The sequence below is a fragment of the Musca autumnalis genome, unplaced genomic scaffold (assembly GCF_047663935.1).
Source record: "Musca autumnalis isolate F117 unplaced genomic scaffold, ASM4766393v1 scaffold_2, whole genome shotgun sequence".
In the NCBI taxonomy this organism is placed as follows: Eukaryota; Metazoa; Arthropoda; class Insecta; order Diptera; family Muscidae; genus Musca; species Musca autumnalis.
Genome location: NW_027411755.1, coordinates 82,412,177 through 82,428,573, shown reverse-complemented (window position 1 = coordinate 82,428,573; position 16,397 = coordinate 82,412,177). Strand labels below are relative to the sequence as shown.

At 35.5% G+C, this 16,397-nt stretch overlaps 4 protein-coding genes across 4 annotated transcripts in view; 3 read left to right on the top strand and 1 right to left on the bottom strand.

Moving 5' to 3' along the window:
* Sema1a (semaphorin 1a) overlaps positions 1-16,397 on the bottom strand; it is a 776,225-nt gene that overhangs the window by 363,244 nt on the left and 396,584 nt on the right. The window lies entirely within an intron of this gene.
* LOC141392924 (arylphorin subunit A4-like) lies at positions 1,581-4,146 on the top strand. Its single transcript, XM_073965894.1, has 2 exons — positions 1,581-1,851; positions 1,920-4,146. Exons 1-2 carry the CDS (start codon positions 1,642-1,644, stop codon positions 4,053-4,055), a joined length of 2,346 nt encoding a protein of 781 aa, XP_073821995.1. The 5' UTR covers positions 1,581-1,641; the 3' UTR covers positions 4,056-4,146.
* Positions 6,732-12,007, top strand: LOC141394174 (arylphorin subunit A4-like). The gene is made up of 2 exons (XM_073968139.1): positions 6,732-9,715; positions 9,784-12,007. Exons 1-2 carry the CDS (start codon positions 9,506-9,508, stop codon positions 11,917-11,919), a joined length of 2,346 nt encoding a protein of 781 aa, XP_073824240.1. The 5' UTR covers positions 6,732-9,505; the 3' UTR covers positions 11,920-12,007.
* LOC141394176 (arylphorin subunit C223-like) lies at positions 12,239-15,164 on the top strand. Its single transcript, XM_073968140.1, has 2 exons — positions 12,239-12,430; positions 13,014-15,164. The coding sequence occupies exons 1-2, from the start codon at positions 12,239-12,241 to the stop codon at positions 15,156-15,158; spliced, it is 2,337 nt and encodes a 778-aa protein (XP_073824241.1). The 3' UTR covers positions 15,159-15,164.

Genomic DNA, 16,397 nt, shown 5'->3' with positions numbered 1-16,397 from the left:
GATTTTTCTTTTTCATTTCCTGAAGTAACCAATTTGGTTCACAGTTTGCACATAGCAATATTTCTACGAGACATAGAAGAGGTTCCAATATGGACTGTACCGGTCCACGCCAAGGTACCTCCCACAAAAAAATTTTGAGAAAGTGCAGTTTAAGGTCTGCTCTCGAATCGCTTTGATTTTTGTTGTAACAATTTGTATTCGCTGTCTCCATTACAACTGTGCAAGTTTTTTTTGGGGGGGCAAGTTCATATATCCTGAGAAAACTGCACTAAATCTGTAAAAACCCTATTGCGCCATGTGAAGTGGCTGGAGCGCACGATAACTCTCGAACAGATTCCCTCACAAAAGTTTAAATCTTTTCCATAAATTGGTGCCCACGATAACTCTCGAATGCAGTAACCGACTTTGTTTATATTTTGCACATCGTAATATTTCTGCGAATCTTAGATAAAGTTCGAAAATAGTCCGAACCTATATTCACTCCTTAGGGTACCTCCCCCACAAAAGTTCAATTTTGGTTGCGTAGCCGATATGAAAGTTTCAATTCACATAGGGTGCGGGTATATATCTGTCGGCAAGGTCGACTCATATTTTTTTATTTGTTTTTTTTTTCATTGATCGATTCGGTTAAAAAATCGCCGAAAGCTATTTGGTATTTTTTCTTAATACAAGTTTAAATTTTTTGAAGAAGTGTGTACGTATGTATATTTTGCCAATACGGTCCGTTTGTAAAATAAAGGTATGTTTTATTTCCTTTTTAAGTATCGTAATCATAAAAAATAAATTCTATGGAAAACTAGTGCCGCCAGGATGTGGTGTAGAGTACCACGTTGGTCGGCCCCATCCGGCTATAGTCCTCTCTTATTTGTTTAATATTTAAAAGGAATGAACTTTCAAAATTCAAAAAATCTCTATATCGACTCTAAATTGTCTGAAAAGGATTTAGTCTTAACAAATATATGTATACGTTGGGGTCGAAAGCAATTATTACAGTGATGTCATAATGCTGAGAGAATATATACTGAGCATTGCAATTCAGGAAGAACAAATTTTAGAAATGTTTTATATGAAAAGTTGTACCTTGTGAATGGAACTTGAATTTATTTATTTGGATAATACCGCAATACGTTGCACATACGGAATCGAAAGTTGAAACAGTTTACAAGAACTGATTGGGTCGATATATGTATAAAAACTTTTGCGTATATTATACATCGAAAACAACTACAGAGTTAGTTGCACTATCTATTTAGTTTACATTTCCCTTTCACCTTTGTAACAAAGAAATCTAAAAAGTGAGAACGTGTGTCAAATCGAGATGTTTCGTTGCAATATGACTAAAATACTGCCAATAATATTATTTTTACTAAACTTCTGCACAATGAAGTCAAAAAATTGAATCATTGTTATCATCAATTTTATGTTTTATATAATATATATTCAGACAACATTATGTTTTGTTTACATATCAACAAAACCAATATAAATCCGCAAAGAGATAAGGCTAATTGGCTTCCCACTTGTATTGGTAATCAAGTTTACAAATTGTATATAAACACGAGCTCATCCAAGTAAAAATCAGCAGTCTCTAGAGGACATTGCTTGATCTCCATACAGAACGAATAGCGTAGGAAAACAACAATGAAGATTACCATAGCCTTATTGGCCATAATTGGCCTGGTGGCTGCCAGTGCCTATCCCCACAAGATGGATACCAAATATGCCGATAAGGACTTTTTGGCCAAGCAAAAATTCCTTTTCGAAATTGTCTATCGCGTTGAGGATCCTTTGATGTTCGAGGAATACATCCGCTTGGGCAAAACTTTCACCTACATCGAGGATGACTACATGGTAAGTAATGAGTTATTGTTATAACAACAACTGAAAGTTAAATTAATTTCTCTCCGTCCTTATTGCAGTTCCCTGAACATCACAGTGAATATATGAAGAAATTCTACAATGCCTTCAAATACGGTGTCACTTTGCCCAAGGGTGAATATTTCGGTTCCTTGGCGTATACCCACTTTGAGCAGATGTATGGCTTGTTTGAATTCTTCTACTATGCCAAGAACTGGGAAGTCTTCCAACGCAATGTCTGCTGGGCCCGTATGCACTTCAATGAAGGCATGTTTGTCCAAGCGTTGACTTTGGCTGTTATCCATCGTGATGACTTCGAAGGTTTGATGTTGCCTGCCATCTATGAAATCTTCCCTCAATACTTCTTCAACAGCAAATTCATCTATGAAGCTGAGAAATTCGATTACGATGTTTGGAGCAAATATATCATGTACGAAAAGGAATACAAAGACTTCATGTATAAGGACTACTCCAAATACTTCAAGGAATTCGACAATTACTACTACTTCTACACCAAGGACTTCAAGATGTGGCAATGGTGGAAACTCATGGGTATGGGTGAACACTGGTATTCCGAAGATCATTTCATGATGCGCGACAACATGTACATGTTCAACAAGGACTCCAAATACTTGGACATGATCAAGGATGTTAAGATGTTCTACATGCCAGTTGATTATACCCGGGACGTTTACTTCTTCAACAAGGAATCTGAAATGTCATATTTCACAGAAGATGTTGAATGGAATTCCTTCTGGTACTATTTCAACATGGACTACTTCCCATTCTTGGATGGCAAACAATTCGGATTGAAGAAGGATCGTCGTGGTGAATATTACTTCTACGTTGTTCGCCAAATGCTTGCCCGTTACTACATGGAACGTTTGTCACATGGTTATGGTGAAATTCCTGAATTCTCCTTCTTCACTGAAGTTAAATATGGCTACAATCCTCAATTGATCAACTATAACGGCGTTGGTTACTCTTACCGCAAGAACTATTACGAATATGAAACTTATGGTAACTTCGACTATATGTATTACATTATCAATTTCTTCACTCGTGTGGAGGAAATTATTACCCAAGGCTACTTTAAGACCTATGATGGCAAAATGATTGATATGCGTAAACCTGAATCTATTGAATACCTAGGCGATATGATGCAAGGCAATGTTGATAACTACGACAAATATTTCGCCACCTTCTGGTACATGTATGCCCATATGTACTTCGCCCACATTGATGACAGCGAATTCTACGTTCACCCCCATGTTATGCTTAACTACGAAACCATGATGCGTGATCCCATGTTCTACATGATCTACAAGAAGATTACCGATGTCTTCTTTGAATTCTACGAATACATCGAACCCTACACCCACAAGGATTTGTACTTCCCCGGTGTTGTAATTGAAGATGTTAAGGTCAGCGATTTGGTTACCTACTTCGACTTGTTCGACTTTGATGTTACCAACTTGATGAACGACAAGATGACCTTCGTTGATGGTCAATTTGTATGGGACAAGATGTTAATGGGTCGTCAAATGCGTCTCAACCACAAAGACTTCGAATTCGAATACACCATTAAGTCGGACAAGGATCAAAAGGTGGTTGTACGCGCATTCTTGGGTCCTAAATACGACGAACACGGTCGTATGATGTCATTGAAGGAGAACCGCGAAAACTTTATTGAGATGGATGAATTCTACTATGAATTGAAGGCTGGTGTCAATACTTTCAAGCGCAGTTCCAAGGACTTCTACTGGACCACTGATGATCGCACCACTTACACAGAATTGTACAAATTCGTCATGATGGCCTATGAAGGTAAATACGAATTCCCATTGGACTACTCTGAACCACACTGCGGTTTCCCTGACCGTTTGATCTTGCCTCGTGGTTGGGAGAAGGGTATGCCCATGCAGTTCTTCTTCTTTGTCTATCCCTACACTGCTTCCTACGAACCATACTCCTACAACTACACCTACTCTTGCGGCATTGGCTCTGGTGCTCGTCATATCGATGAAATGCCATTCGGTTATCCATTCGATCGTGAAATTGATGAATATGAATTCTTTGTACCCAACATGTTCTTCAAGGATGTCAAGATCTACCACAAGAATACTTTCGAGAAATACTACGGATTTAAGTACGATAAATTCGGTTCTTTCGATTATAACTATTATTATAAATATTGATTTGGTTAAACTGTTAAGGATGTCTGTGTTATAGTTTTATAAAAATATATATTGAAACGAATAAATGAATGCAAAGAATAATATAAATGACTATAATTTTGGTTTTTACATTATGGATCCGATTAATAATATTGGGGACGTAAACTCTTATACACAAACATCATAACACAAGATCTTATATTCTGATATGTGTTGATGAACACCATCTAAGAAGATGGTCAATAGAGCAGAAAATAATACACAGGAAAAACAAAACAAAACAGAAAAAAACATATGGGATACATTGTTCTGATTTACAAGATACATAATTAATCAGGAAAAATCAATTAGAAGAGAAACGTTTAAAGAAAATAATTACAACATTAAATAAGAAACTAATTTCAAAATAAAATAAAAAAACATACTACAAAATAAAAAAACAAAATTGTTATAGAAAAAATAAATTTATAAAACATATAAACAGAATTTTGTATATAAGTAACTTTTTCTTGCTTTAAAGAAGATTATTTTGAAATGAATGAATTGGTTCATATTTTGCAAAAGAGAATATAAATATATGTTTCATTCAAACAAGAAACCAGTATTTATTGCTTTTTCCATTAGGTTCATAAAATGTAAAAATCTTAACATTGGAAACAATTTTTTAACACTATTCATAAATTGAATGGATTTTGTTTTTTCTGTGTATATGTACGTGTTTTTTTAATCTTTTCTGACAAATGAAGAAATAACCTTAAAAAAAATAAATATTCAAGTCGGTAGTTGCTTTAGAAAATTTTAAGCTAGTATTCGCCATAGACCCACCTTTTGATTTATGGCGTGATGAATTTGTTAATGTTTTCTCTATTTTGCGTGAGGATATATCCTGTGAAATTTAATTGCTAATTTTTATAGGTGTAATCCACGCATATATTTGGCATTAATTTATTCCAGACAACTTGGAATTGATTCAGAAAAGTTTGCCTAGTTGGCTTGTGTACAGGATAACACTTCCAAACATATGTTATTATGAAACATTAATAATTAGCTTAGGCGATTAAATAAAAAATTCAGAAAAATAAGTTACAGTTTTTATTTATAAATGCACTAAAAATCTAGAAAATAATTGTTTTTCTTTATGATGCAATTTCTCCAAAAACACAAAGTTTTATTTCAAAGATTCCATCAAGAAGAAGAATACACTTATTGAGGCTAAACGAAAAATTATTTTCTAGATTTCAGTGCCTTATTTAGTTTAAAATTTCCTTTAAACAAAGGTCAACTTCGATGATGGTCCATCCCCTAGCAACTCTGTTTATGTTTTTTGCGCTACACGCATTTTCCGAATTGTTTGCACCGGGATCCTTTTTTCTAGAAATTTCAAACTTCCGCAGATATTGGCACCGATAGTTGCACAAATCATACACCCTTAAAATGTCTCTTAAATGATTCCGATTACATAACATATTTTAAGCCCTGATAAAGCCATAGAAATCACATGTTTGGACCAAATCCGTTTTAGACATAAAGTAGTTTAAAGTGTCTGATCGTCGTGAATATCGACACCACCCAGCAAAAAAAGTCCTCCCAAAATCATGGGTTTTGTAAGGGATTTTTGGCAGCCGTAACTACTCGCAAACCAACTTTCTTCCCCATTATTTTCACAAGGGCATGTCGCACTCAGTTTGTAGTTATTTTATGACCACTAGAATAACTAGTTATTCTGTGGCCACTAGAAGTTGAAAAGTAAGTTGAAAAAAATTCTATTTTTAGAACAGTTGATGTGGAGATTCTTTTTATTTCAACACACTTCTTACTTTCATTTTACCTATTTTAATTCGCTGTCTGCCCGAATTGAACCCACGAATCCTCTGATTTCTGGCCGAAGACACTACACACTGTGCCACGCACACGAACATTAAGGGTTGCTTAAGAACTTAAATGTGCATTGCACATGTCACCACGAACTGTTATTTTTTAATTAAAAAAACTCGCGTGCCGACAGTGAGCGTTGAACACACAACCCTAGGATTTATAGTCGGACACACACTCACTGTGCCACCGTCCTCATTACTTAGTGAGGAGCAAAGTAAGTAGGTTTGCCTTGTAATTTTTTTAAGAAGTATCCCATTACTTTTCAGATTACTTGTAATGGGAAAAGAAGCTTGTTTACATTACTTTGTAATGGGTTACGTAATGACTACCGGATCCAAATTTTTGCTGGGCAACTGTATTAATTACACATACTTATTGCCACTGTCCTTTTAAAATTATATATTATATATATATATTGTATGTATATTCTTGACCAGCATAAAATTTAAGTCGAGTTCGTTAGTGTGTTGAAATCAAGATAGAATTTACAATATCTAAGGTAAATTAATAATATGTTGTGCAGTCACTTGTAGTATTTCTAAGATGAATGCTATTAAAAATTGTTCCACATTTCCACACATACAGCTCCCATATAACGGTACCATCGGGTGGTACACATAACGATACATCCCGATTATTGCTATCTTGAGGATTTTTGCTAATTTTTCAAGCAACAATAGCTGTAAATCTGCATTTAAGGTTCCAAGAGGTCAGAAAACTTCTGTACGAAAAATTGACGCCAAATGTCCACATATAAGGGTTGCACGAAGACTATCTGGCCTAGGCAACACCGCGCATTGCCAGGCGCCGTTTGAATTTTTTTTTTTTTTTGGCAGTTGGACAGTTTTTAGCCTATACGTACTCAGGACAGTTTGTCATACGACCTTGTGTTGTTTTGTTTACAGTGACTTCAAAAAATCACATTGCAATCACAATGTGAACATTTTCTTCCGATCATTTTTCACAAATTTCGACGTGGATAATCACGGCAAGAGTGCATCGAACAAATTAAATCTTTGTATGTTGATAAAGGGCCATCCTATAGCACTATAAAAACCTGGTTTAATAAATTCAATCGTGACCGACACTAGCTAAAAACGAATGTCGTGAGAGTAGCCAAAAATCGGGCGTTGTCCTAGAAAAAAATTAAGCCGTGCGTGAACGGATAATGCAAGATCGCCATGTTATAAACCGTGTGATAGAGGAATCCTTGAGCATTTCTACCACCATCTAACATTAATTATTGCATGAACACCTGGCCCCAAAAATGGATTTTTCTCTCTAGATCCAGCAAAATTGGACAATCGCTCAAAAAGAGGCGATCGTTGTGTTCCAAACGACGTTTGTAAGATCGCCACAGACGAATCCTGGATCAATGCTTAGGAGTCCGTTTAGTTCTTCGAAAGCAAGCCAAATCCAACGAAAGTTGTTCGTGTATGAAGCACATCGAAGCGAATGGTGCCTGTTTCCTCGGCAAAACTGACCGTGTGGCAACTACACGGCTTCAGAAATGTAGGACGGTTAATTCTGAGTAGTACACTACAATTTGTTTGCCTGAAGTCTCCTGAAAAAATCGAAAAACGAAAAAAGAAGACGAATCATTCTGCATCATGGCAATGCGAGTTTTCACACATCGATTCAAACCAGCGCCTGTTTGACCGCACAAAACGTGGACTTGATTGGTCAGGGCTGTACGACTTTATTTGATTCCAGCATATCAAAAATATGCGTGGTCAACGATTTTCGTAGCCAGTAAATGCGTTCAAAAACCATGTTTTGGAGGTGTCTAAATCCGAGTGGAAAAAGGGAATTCAACAATTGGTTTGAGAGCAAAAAAAAGCGTACAAATCATGCTAGGCCAGATAGTTATCGTTCAGCCTTCGTATCATGTGTTGAAATATAAGTAGCACAAAATATGTGGTCAAGTCGATCGGAACAAAATTGACTGAGATGTGAGCGTGGGAAGGGAAAAATAATTGCGATTTGTATGTAGCACAGAGAATTAAAACTGCTTTTGTCTAATTTATTTTTCTGAGCTTAGCAAGGACTTTTTCTGTCTACCATTTCCTTAAAACCATATATTTTTTAAAAACTCCATCTTCGAAGAACTAGGTCTCCATATTTTAAAGTCCACAAAAATATATTACTATCGGTTCATTAGTTTTACAGCAAGATTTCGCACAGCAAAATGCTTTTATAAAAACAAGGGGGTTTGGTAGACGGTCATTTGCCATAATACTACGCAATATTTTTCAAAAAAAAAAACCATCAGATTAATGTCTGTTCTTTTACAAGAAAAAAGTTTCGTAGTTGTTTTGGAAAAATTCATGAAAAGTGGCATTTATTGGGCTTTATAACTGGGAATTACGCCCTAAAAGTCTCAAATTAAATGTTAAGTTTTCTCGCAAAAACAACAAATGGTGAGATCTGTGACTAAGAATTTAAAAATACTAAATTTGTGATAGTTAAGCGCCTTTTGGCAAGAAAAAATAGAACATACGATATTGGTATTGATCACAAGTCTGGGACATTCGTTACTAAACTTCAAATAGAAAAATGGAACAATGCGACTACTACAATATCTCCTTTTTGCTAACTATGTCCACCTACTTTGCATCATTGTACAGAGGGAATGTTCTACTTTCATTTACAGTCTTTTCTTTTGGAATAGCCCTAAGTATAGCGAGTTTCTCCACTGAAGTTTTTTTGCCCATTCCGAAACCAAAATGTTAACACCATCAGAAAAATTGATAGGCTTCTTCCTCTCTGGGGCCTCTACTACCATATTTGGTATTGATTTAATATTCAGAGGGTGGGTATTTGTCTGTCGGCAAAATCAGTTGATACTGTTTCTCCGGTTCATTTTACATTTAGAATCTCTAACTTGCTTCCTAGAAGGATCTTGCTGACATCCGTATATTATTGACATCCAGTTTATTTATATTGGGAAAGTAGAATCAAAAATTCATACGCTAATGCTTTTCCAAGCAAGGATACGGTAAAAGTGAAAGGGAGCAATAAAACATCAGTTTCTTGCTTATTTACCAATGCCTGCACAATTATCTTTTCATACGCTTCATCTCAAAATTTTGCATTTATAATGTTTTTAATTGCATTCAAATGAGCCCTATACAAAGGTTGTCGTTGTTGTTATATATATTTTATTTCAAAATATTCAAGTGCAATCAATGTACACAAATAAACAAGTTATAAGGTTCAACGACACAAAACTCACATTCATCACAACATAAACCATTTTTTAAATACAAAAATATTTTCGTCATCATACATACATACATACTGATGCGTCTTATCAAAATTTAAAGACAGTGCTCCGAAAAAAGTTCATCTGTTCATTATGTTGTCAGATGTGCATAAACTGAAAACTCCAAGCAACAACAATTGCATTATTTTCTAAAAGTCAATTGAAAGTTATCAGTGATAAGGTAATTTAGACACGTCCACGAATGACCATTTCGAAAGTTTCCAAATGGTATATAAGTTCGACAATGGTCAGGTAAAAATCAGCAGTCTAACTTAAGGGCAGCAGTGGACATTTTCAGTATACGAAGAGTTGCAGATAGAAACGCATAAGAATGAAAATCGCCTTCATTCTATTGGCCATAGTTGGGCTGGTGGCTGTTAGTGCCTACCCCCACAAGATGGATACCAAATATGCCGATAAGGACTTTTTGGCCAAGCAAAAATTCCTTTTCGAAATTGTATATCGTGTTGAGGATCCCTTGATGTTCGAGGAATACATCCGATTGGGCAAAACTTTCACCTACGTCGAGGATGACTACATGGTAAGTAATGAGTTATTGCTATAACAACAATTGAAAGCTACATGAATTTCTCTCCGTCCTTATTGTAGTTCCCTGCACACCACAGTGAATATATGAAGAAATTCTACAATGCCTTCAAATATGGTGTCACCTTGCCCAAGGGTGAATATTTCGGTTCCTTGGCATACACCCACTTTGAACAGATGTATGGCTTGTTTGAATTCTTCTACTATGCTAAGAACTGGGAAGTCTTTCAACGCAATGTCTGCTGGGCCCGTATGCACTTCAATGAAGGCATGTTTGTCCAAGCGTTGACTTTGGCTGTTATTCATCGTGACGACTTCGAAGGATTAATGTTGCCTGCCATCTATGAAATCTTCCCTCAATACTTCTTCAACAGCAAATTCATCTATGAAGCTGAGAAATTCGATTACGATGTTTGGAGCAAATATATCATGTACGAGAAGGAATACAAGGACTTCATGTACAAGGACTATTCCAAATACTTTAAGGAATTCGACAATTACTACTACTTCTACACCAAGGACTTCAAGATGTGGCAATGGTGGAAACTCATGGGTATGGGTGAACACTGGTATTCCGAAGATCATTTCATGATGCGCGACAACATGTACATGTTCAACAAGGATTCCAAATACTTGGACATGATCAAGGATGTTAAGATGTTCTACATGCCCGTTGATTATACCCGTGACGTTTACTTCTTCAACAAGGAATCTGAAATTTCATATTTCACTGAAGATGTCGAATGGAATTCCTTCTGGTATTACTTCAACATGGACTACTTCCCATTCTTGGATGGCAAACAATTCGGATTGAAGAAGGATCGTCGTGGTGAATACTACTTCTTCGTTGTACGCCAAATGCTTGCCCGTTATTACATGGAACGTTTGTCTCATGGTTATGGTGAAATTCCTGAATTCTCCTTCTTCACTGAAGTCGAATATGGCTACGATCCTCAATTAATCAATTATAACGGCGTTGGTTACTCTTACCGCAAGAACTATTACGAATATGAAACTTATGGTAACTTCGACTATATGTATTACATTATTAATTTCTTCACTCGTGTGGAGGAAATCATTACCCAAGGCTACTTCAAGACTCATGATGGCAAAATGATTGATATGCGTAAACCTGAATCTATTGAATACCTAGGCGACATGATGCAAGGCAATGTTGATAACTACGACAAATATTTCGCCACGTTCTGGTACATGTATGCCCATATGTACTTCGCCCACATTGATGACAGCGAATTCTACGTTCACCCCCATGTTATGCTTAACTATGAAACCATGATGCGCGATCCTATGTTCTACATGATTTACAAGAAGATTACCGATGTCTTCTTCGAATTCTACGAATACATAGAACCCTACACCCACAAGGAATTGTACTTCCCCGGTGTTGTTATTGAGGATGTCAAGGTCAGCGATTTGGTTACCTACTTCGACTTATATGACTTTGATGTTACCAACTTGATGAACGACAAGATGACCTTCGTTGATGGTCAATTCGTATGGGACAAGATGTTAATGGGTCGTCAAATGCGTCTCAACCACAAAGACTTTGATTTCGAATACACCATTAAGTCGGACAAGGATCAAAAGGTTGTTGTACGTGCCTTTTTGGGTCCTAAATACGACGAACACGGACGCATGATATCATTGAAAGATAACCGCGAAAACTTTGTTGAGATGGATGCATTCTACTATGAATTGAAGTCCGGTGTCAACACTTTCAAGCGTAGCACTAAGGACTTCTTCTGGAACACTGACGATCGCACAACATACACTGAATTGTACAAATTCATCATGATGGCATATGAAGGCAAATACGAATTCCCGTTGGACCACTTTGAACCTCATTGCGGTTTCCCCGATCGTTTGCTCTTGCCTCGTGGCTGGGAGAAGGGTATGCCTATGCAATTCTTCTTCTTTGTCTATCCCTACACTGGTTCGTACGATCTTAATTCCTCCAACTACAACTACTCTTGTGCCATTGGCTCTGGTGCTCGTCACATCGATGAGAAACCTTTTGGTTATCCCTTCGATCGTGAAATCGATGAATTCGAATTCTTTGTACCCAACATGTTCTTCAAGGATGTCAAGATCTATTACGAAGATACTTTTGAAAAATACTATGGTTTCAAATATGACAAATTTGGCATGTTTGACTATGGCTATTATTACAATTATTGAATGTTTTAAAAAATGAGGACGCCTGTGTTATAGTTTGTAGAGAAAATTGCAATAAAAATAAAAAAAAATATTATGAAATTTTAAAAAATCAGTGTATATATTTTTTTTGAAAGGAAATATATTTGGGAATTATTAATTATAAGCTTATCACTGAGTTTCTAAGCTAAAAATAAATAACAATATATTTAATGCGATAAGAACATACAACATAGAAGAAAGCTCAATATAAACCCAAACTATTTGTCTTTAACGCGCAGAAAAAGTTTCATCTAGCTAGCGACTAGTTCGGTAGGAAAATAATTTACTTAACTGATACGCCATGAAAACAATAATTGTTTTATTGGCAATAATTGCTTTGGTGGCATGTGGTCAAGACGACAAAGGCAATAAAGATTTTTGGCATAAACAAAAGTTTCTATTCGAAATTGTTTACCGTATTGAGGAGCCATTGATGTTTGAAGAATACATAAAATTGGGCCAAACTTTTAAATATAACAAGGATGATTATGAGGTAAGCAAGATCTGCCAGAAAGAGAAAAGGATAATGTAACATACATTCACACTAGACTGGTTTTAAGTCAAAAGGAAATAATCGATGTCGGATTTTTTATGCGGCAACCCCTAAAGTGTTTAGTATTGTTAGATTTTAAGATTGCCCAAGTTTGAGCACAATCGGAATATGTTAACACGTGCCACTGGGGCCTTAAAATGTCCATAGTAACTTGTATGGGACCAAGGTGAATTTCCACGAAATTGCTTTAAATAAAAAAACCGACATCGATTTTTTAGAACCACCCTACTACACACTTACTTGTAAGTACATACAAGTACTTTGCTCAGTGTCTGTAGTTACTTTCACGGGCATTTTTATATTGACAGGAGAAATTTGAGCTCTTTGAATAACATACTCAGTATCTATTCAAATTGTGAATGTTTATATACGTTATAAAGTTTTTGACGTATAACGTGTGCATTGTCGAGAATATAATCAAAATCGCTTTCTTTTTTAAAAAAATAATGAATTTTCTTTTTTCCCCTTGAATATAAATGAACATACATTTTAAATGCCACATTCTAATCTTCTTCTGTTGCAGTTCCCAACTAACTATGAAGGCTATATGGACAAATATTATGAAGCCTATAAGCGCGGAGTAACATTACCTAAAGGAGAATTTTTCGGTGCCGTGGCTTACACTCAATTCGAACAGATGTATGGATTATTTGAATTCTTTTATTATGCCAAAACATGGGACATTTTCCAACGAAATGTTTGCTGGGCCCGTCTACATGCCAATGAAGGAATGTTTGTACAAGCCTTAACGCTGACAATAATACATCGTGATAATTTTCAGGGTTTAGTGTTACCAACCATTTATGAAATATTTCCCCAATATTTCTTTAATAGAAAATTCGTCTACAAAGCTGGAAAATTCGATTTCGATGTGTGGCGCAAAAATATTATGTACGAGAAAAAGTACAAGGATCTAATGTACAAGGATTATGGACAATATTTTGAACAATATAGCAACTACAATTATTTCTATACCAAAGATTGGAAAATGTGGCAATGGTGGAAACTTATGGGATTAGGCGATAACTGGTATGCCGAAGAACGTTTTATAATACGTGATAATGTTGCACATTTTAACAAAGATTCCAAATATTTGGAAATGTTGAAAAATGTTCGCATGTTTTGGATGCCTGTTGATTATACGCGTGACATTGCCATGTCGAATTCAGAATCAGATTTATCTTATTTTACCGAAGATTTGGAATGGAATTCTTTTTGGTATTATTTCAATATGGATTATGCCCCATTTTTGGATGGTGAAGCGTTTGGCTTGAACAAAGATCGTCGTGGTGAATATTATGTATATGTGGTACGTCAAATTCTCGCCCGTTACTATGTAGAACGTTTATCGCATGGTTATGGTGATATTCCAGAATTCTCATTTTTCACCGAAATTGAGCATGGATATAATCCTCAACTGATACATAGTAATGGTTTAGCATTTTCGTACAGGAAAAACTATTATGAATATGCAACTCATGGTAATTTCGAATATTTGCACAAAATTCAGAATTTCTTCAAACGACTTGATGAAATTGTCACCAAAGGCTATTACACAACTAATGATGGTAAGACGATATCCATGCGACAACCGGAAGCTATTGAATTCCTTGGCAATCTGATGCAAGGCAATGTTGATAATTATGATAAATACTTTGCCACATTTTGGTATATGTTTGCACACATGTATATTGGCAACGTTGATGACAATAGTCAACGTGTTTATCCGCATACATTTTTAAATTACGAAACCATGTTGCGTGATCCAATGTTTTATATGTTTTACAAAAAAATTGCTAACGTCTTTAATCGTTTCCATAATTTTATTAAACCTTACACCCATGAAGAATTAAATTTATCTGGTGTTAGCATTCAAAATGTGGAAGTTAGTGATTTAATAACATATTTTGATTTGCATGATTTCGATGTGACAAACTTGTTAAATGACAAAATGAATTTTGTAAACGGAACATTTATCTGGGACACTACACTATTGGCACGTCAAATGCGTCTCAATCACAAAAACTTCGAGTTCAATCTCACCATTAATTCTAATCGCAAACAGAATGTGGTAATACGTGCTTACTATGGTCCAAAGTATGATGAATTTGGTAATGTCATACCTTTGAATGAGAACCGTGAGAATTTTATTGAAATCGATGAATTCTATTATGAACTCAAGGAGGGAGTAAACATTTTCCAACGCCATTCTAAAGACTTTTTCTGGCTTACACATGATCGTAAAACTTATACAGAATTGTATAAATTTATTGTGGCCGCAATGGAAGATAAGAATGAAGTGCCAAGATATTTTGTAGAACCACCATGCGGATTTCCTGATCGTTTGATGTTACCCCGTGGTTGGCAGAAAGGTATGCCAATGCAATTGTTCTTTTATGTTTATCCCTTTAATGGTACAACTGAAGACACCTCTAATTATGACGCTGCCTATTATTGTGGCGCTGGTTCCGGCGTTCGTCGTATCGATAATAAGCCTTATGGATATCCTTTTGATCGTGAAATTGATGAGCATGAATTCTTTGTTCCCAACATGTTCTTTAAAGATGTTAAAATCTATCATGAAGACGTTTTTGAAAAATACTATACAGATGGGAAATTCGAGAAATTTGGTAAATTTCATTATAACTATTACTATGATTTAAAATAAACAAAACAATATATATCTGTGAGTTTTTATTTTTATGGTATATGACTAACAAAATGTTACAGCATGTAAAAAATAAAATATGTAGTAAACATTGTTAATCAGTAAGAGAAAATCTTCATATGCAGAGGGAGGTCTTAGCAAACTAAAATTGTGATAAACACAATCGAACACAGTTTGGAGGCGCAAACTATATATATTGGGACTTTAAGTGGTCTAAAATTGGTTAAAGTTTTATGCGACCAATCCGCAGCATTTGAAAATGCATTAGTAAATTTTTAAGTATATGAGAATATAAAAACCGAAAATCGGACAATCGGATAGAATGGTATTGCCCGATTTTCTATATTTTTAAGGTTTTAGCCGAAATGGATTTAATTAGGTATTTATGGGGAAGAGATGGTCTGTGCCGGTCTTCATTTTGATAGAGTCCCAATAGGACGGTACATCCCGATTTTCCGATGCATTTTGAAGGTTTTATTATTATTCAACCGAAATAGATACAATTTGGTATTTAGTCTCCATTGGGGCTACAAAACTTTTTCCCAGAATTATTTCGGTACAGATCCACATTTTGATGCAACCTATATGAAACGGAATATATTCTTGCAAAGAATGCCTGTTTAGTTCCACGCTTTGCTATAGCCACCATACAACGGTACTTCCCTTAAAAAATACTTCATATCTACAAATCTGTAAAAATGGTTGTATAAATAGAAGTTATCAAAATCAGCCTTTGTCTTCTAGCCATTTACATTCAAAATATGACTGATGAGCTGGCTTAAACCACCAGCGAAAAGATCGTAGCATAGTGGTTGGGTGTGTGGTACTTCGCTAGAATTAATTTTTCAATACCAAACTCCTTAGGCCATATTAGCTCGATTAATTCAATTAAGAAATGGTTTAAATTTGATATTTCCGTTGGTAGTATAAAACACTCCCTGTAGGAAGTGTAGGGTCATGTGTTGACATGTCCTCACTTTGTCTACTAATATGGTGACAAAGTCAACACTTTGTCACCAGGTTGTCAACTATTGATACCTTTACCTTAAAAAGAAGAAGCATTGTGTATATTGACAGACGATAGCCCAACGAAGCATCCTTTTTTTAATTTTCTTAATTGTTTGGCGTAAAATGATTTTTGCCGTTGGTGAAAAAAGTGTTTTTGTATAAATCAATAAAATATCGTGAAAACTTAAAGCATATAATTTCAATAACAAGTATGAGCAAAAGAAAATATAA